This window comes from Gekko japonicus, unplaced genomic scaffold (assembly GCF_001447785.1).
Source record: "Gekko japonicus isolate JY-2015 unplaced genomic scaffold, Gekko_japonicus_V1.1 scaffold3426, whole genome shotgun sequence".
Taxonomy (NCBI): Eukaryota; Metazoa; Chordata; class Lepidosauria; order Squamata; family Gekkonidae; genus Gekko; species Gekko japonicus.
Genome location: NW_015160330.1, coordinates 11540 through 16440, shown reverse-complemented (window position 1 = coordinate 16440; position 4901 = coordinate 11540). Strand labels below are relative to the sequence as shown.

The 4901-nt window shown below is 53.9% G+C and overlaps 1 protein-coding gene across 1 annotated transcript; it reads right to left on the bottom strand.

The window, feature by feature from the left end:
• On the bottom strand, positions 1–2002 carry LOC107115353 (olfactory receptor 52K1-like). Its single transcript, XM_015417046.1, has 2 exons — positions 1995–2002; positions 1–943 (listed from the first exon to the last, which is right to left on the bottom strand). Exons 1-2 carry the CDS (start codon positions 2000–2002, stop codon positions 1–3), a joined length of 951 nt encoding a protein of 316 aa, XP_015272532.1.
• Positions 2003–4901: the final 2899 nt, after the last annotated feature.

Sequence of the window (4901 nt, the reverse complement as noted above, 5' to 3'; positions counted from 1 at the left end):
TTAGGAGATGTCCTTTTTCCTGGAGAGCAGGCTGACCACCTTGTCTCGGATCAGCTTGGTCTTTATACCATACACAATGGGATTGCAGAAGGGGGGCACCAGGATGTAGAAGTTGCCAATGAGGATGTGGATGTAAGGGGCCACGTTGTGGCCAAAGCGGTGGGTGAGAAAAGAGAAGAGGGCAGGCGTGTAGGCCAAGACAATCACACAGATGTGGGAGCCACAGGTGCTGAAGGCCTTGGCCTGGGCCTCTTGCGAGGGCAGCCTCAACACAGTCAAGAGGATTTTGGCGTAGGAGACGCCAATGAAGAGGAGATCCAGACCTACCACGAGCAGAGCCACTGTGAGGCCGTACAAGTTATTGATGACGGTGCTGCCGCAGGCCAACCGGACAATGCCCATGTGCTCGCAGTATGTGTGAGGGACCACGTTAGTCCGGCAGTAGGGCAGTCTGCTGGCGAGGATGGAAAATGGGGAGGTCAAGATGGCCCCCCTCACGACAGCCAGGCAGCCCATCTTGACAATGACCGGATTCGTCAGGATGGTCGTGTAGTGCAGTGGCTGGCAGATAGCCACATAGCGGTCAAAGGCCATGGCCACCAATATGGCTGACTCGATGATGGAGAGGGCGTGGATGAAGAACATCTGCAGCAGGCACCCTTCGAAGGGGATCTCGTGAGAGCCGAACCAGAAGAGGCAGAGCAATTTGGGCACCACAGAGGTGGAGCCGGCTAGGTCCACCCCAGCCAGCATGCAGAGGAAGAAATACATGGGCTCGTGCAGGCTCTCCTCCGCCCAGATGACCAGCATGATGGTGCAGTTCCCCAGCACAGTTCCCACGTAGATGAAGCAGAGCGGGATGGAGAGCCAGATATGGGCAGCCTCTAAGCCCGGGATCCCCACCAGGAAGAAAAATGAAGGGTGAAAACAGCTGCTGGAGTTGCTGCCAAAGTCGGACATGCCGGATTGGAGAGGGCTTGGACCTCTTCCTGGGCCCTGCACATAAGAACATAAGAAAAGCCCTGGTGGATCAGCCCAGAGATCCATCCAGTCCATCATTGTGTCTCACACAGTGGCCCACCAGCTCCTCTGGATGGCCAACAACAAGGCTCACAGGCCGAGGCCTTCCCCTGATAAGAACATCAGATTGGGCCAATTATCCATCCAGTCCAGCATCTTGTCTCACACAGGGGCCAGCCAGTTCCCCTGGAGGGTCAACAACAGGGCAGAGAGGCCGAGGCCTTCCCCTGAGAAGAACTTCAGAAGAGCCCTGCTGGGTCAGACCAGGGAGGGTCCTTCTAGTCCAGCCTCCGGTCTCACACAGGGGCCAGCCAGTTCCTCTGGAGGGCCAGCAACAGGGCAGAGAGGCCGAGGCCTTCCCCTGATAAGAACCTTAGAAGAGCCCTGCTGGATCAGACCAGTGAGGGTCCATCTAGTCCAGCCTCTTGTCTCACACAGGGGCCAGCCAGCTCCTCTGGAGGTCCAACAACAGGGCGGCCAACCAGCTCCTCTCGATGGCCAACAACAAGGCTCAAAGGCCGGGGCCGTCCCCCAAGAGGAACATCAGAAGAGTCCTGGCAGATCAGGCCAATTATCCATCTAGTCCAGCATCCCATCTCACACAGTGGCCAACCAGTTCCTCTGCAGGGCCAACAACAGGGCAGAGAGGCTGAAGTGGCCCCCTGATGTTGCATCCTGGCGCTGGGATTCAGAATCCATCTGAACGTTGAGGTTCCCCTTAGTCACCATAGCCACTGATAGACCTTCCCTCCATGGACCTGTTTAATTCTCCTTTAAAGCTGATCCCTTTAGCTGGAGTGGGGGGGGGGTGGACCTGGGGCTGTGGTGCTCGGCCACTGAGCCACACTCTCCCCCTAATAGTGGGATGGGAGGAAGCATTGGTGAAAGATCTGAGGGCATCTTCCCTCTTTGTCACACACATGAAAAGGACTCTGACAGGGGTCTGTGTTCCTCCAGAGCCAGAAACGCATTACTGCAGCATCCGCGCTTCACTTTATTTAACAGGAGTTAAAGTTAATGGATTATTTTCTTTTCTGTGAACAAGCAATAATAACCCTACACTTACCTCTGGTGTTAAATGGCCCCTCCTAGTTTTTGCTCCTCACGCCCTGGCGTCTCCGTCTCCCTTTCTCCCACGGGGGTAGGAAGGAGAGGATAAGAGCTTTGCTTTGACCTTTTCATCTTGGAACAGAGAAACTACACTGTACCGACTTGGAAATAACTTCTAGTTTCCCCTCCCACCCGATTGCATAACAGCAATAACTATAGATCCTTAACACCTAAATGACAGGCAGAAATTCAACAGATGCCGCTTTCTCCGAGTTCGAGTATGTTTGCCCCTAAAATGGCTGATCCAACTTCCACCGCTTTCCCAAACAAGGAATGATGACATATTCTATAGAGATTTACATAGACAAATGATTATCTTTCACTTTTAGGTCGTAGGATTTCTTTGGCCTAGCAGAGGTTCTAGTAGGGTTGCCAAATCTGTTTGCTCTCGCAGTGGGGGGCTCCCGGACGGCGTCCCCGGTGCACACGCGTGCGCAAAGTGTGCACGCACCGCATGCACGTCACCCGGATGCACGTCACCCTCATATGGCTGTGGCCCCGCCCCCAGCATGCCCGGCGTCATCACGTCACATCGGGGTGACGTGCACGCCGGGGTGGGGTTTCCCCCGGGGCCCAATTCTGCGGCGGTGGAAATCGGGCCTCCAAAGCGGGGGGAAATCCGCCCCCCGGGGGGAATTGGCAGCCCTAGGTTCTAGGCCTCCTTACGGGTGCCTGAGGGAAGAACTCTGTAAATTTGATATTGTATCTTACTGTTTTATACTATGTGTTTTTACTGTTATAATCTTGGTACACTGTGCCCTTGTTTGCCGCCCTGAGCCTTCAGGGTAGGGCGGGATATAAATCCAAGTATAAATAAATGTATAAGATAAATAAATAAACTTGAACCCCTTAAAGTACAGGGAGGGGGGAGATGTTGTCATGAACGCCGGGAGCTGCCTCTGACTGAATCTCAACCCTCTTGTCCACTCAGACTGGAAGTGGCTCTCCAGGGTCTCAGCTGGAGGTCTTTCATCTCACTTCCCCCTAATCCTTTTTGCTGGAAATGCCGGGGACTGAACCTGATATTTTATCTGCAGGCCAAACAGATGCCCTGCCACTGAGCCACAGCCCCTCCACTTATCCTGATTGGCCCACCCAAACCTTACTTGTCTGCGAGTCTTCGAGCATCTGCTTGGCATGCAGAAGGTCCCAGGTTCAGCCCCAGCATCTCCAGTTGAAAGGAACAGGAGCAGGGACCGGGTGATGTGAAAGAGCTCCACCTGAGACCCTGGAGAGCTGCCGCCAATCACACTAGACAAGTCTGACCCTGACAGGCCAAGAGCCTGACTGAGTAGAAGCGGCTTCCTGTCTCCATGAATTTGGCCTTCCAAAACTTGGATGAGCTGGAGGAAGAATCACTGCAGAGTCCCAGTGAATTCTACTGCTGTCTTCTCTGTGGATTTTCCCCCTGCACCAGAAACCTCTTTGTCTTTGTCTTTCTGCTTGGAGTCCCGGGGAGACGGCTCCCTCCTGGCACAGTAAAGACAAGCCCTGGCATTTGGCTTCAGCTCAAAGAGCTCCCTGCCCTCTGGAGCCAAGGTTGCTTCCCTCTCGTCTCTGAGGTCTCTCCAGGTGTCGAAGAGAAAAAGGTTCTCTGTAAAGAGTCTGAAAAGCAGCACCCCGCTGCACACAGACCCGCCACTCCAGCTTGTAGCCCTTTATAGGGCACCAACGCCAGGTTTGGCGGGGGGATGGTGAAACCATTTGATGAAGAAGAAGAGGAGGAGGAGGAGATTGGATTTATACCCCACCCTTCACTACCCAAAGGAGTCTCAGAGCGGCTTACAATCTCCTTTCCCTTCCCCTCCCCACAACAGACACCCTGTGGGGCAGGTGGGGCTGAGAGAGCTCTTGACAGAAACGGCTCTTTGTCAAGGACAGCTCTGAGAGAACTACGGCTTGCCCAAGGTCATCCAGCCAGGTGCAAGTGGAGGAGTGGGGGAATCAAACCCGGTTCTCCCAAATTAGAGTCCGCGCACTTAACCACTACACTAACCAATACACCAAGGGATTGGCTGTATCCCCCGCTAGCCACTACTCAAAGGAGTCTCAGAGCGGCTGACAATCTCCCTTCCCTTCCCCTCCCCACAACAGACACCCTGTGGGGCAGGTGGGGCTGAGAGAGCTCTTAACAGAAACGGCTCTTTTTCAAGGACAGCTCTTATCAGAACTACGGCTTGCCCAAGGTCATCCAGCCAGGTGCAAGTGGAGGAGGAGTGGGGGAATCAAACCCAGTTCTCCCAGATTAGAGTCCGCACACTTAACCCACTACACCAAACTGGCTCTCTTTGATGCTAAATATGGTCCCGTACCTTCTCATACTGCAGAATCCTCCCTTGCAGAAGCGTCCACTGTGGCCTTCCCGATGTGTGTTCACTGCCAGGGCTTGAAGCTCCTGTGGAGGGAATGGCCGGGTCTAATTTATAGTTCACGCTGAGCAGCACCCGACTGCAGGGCCAGAATTCCCTCAGCCTCTGCCAGCCGGTTTCAGAGACCTCTCTGAGCACCACTGGCTGGGCTGCCTTTGGAGGTCTACCAGGTTCTGTCCACTCCTGAACAAACAGAAGTATCTCAGTATTCCCTCGTCTCCTCCCCTCTTGCACAAGGGCTGAAATAAATCTTGGAGGGGGGGTAGGTGTGTGTGTGTGTCTGTGGGGAATGTCGAACTAGTTTTTCCTGACGTGCGTTGGCTTGCAAAGTTGTAGATGTATATTCTGCTATGTCTAGGTCGTTTTGTGTTTCTTGAACGCATCTAAATAAATATTGGTACT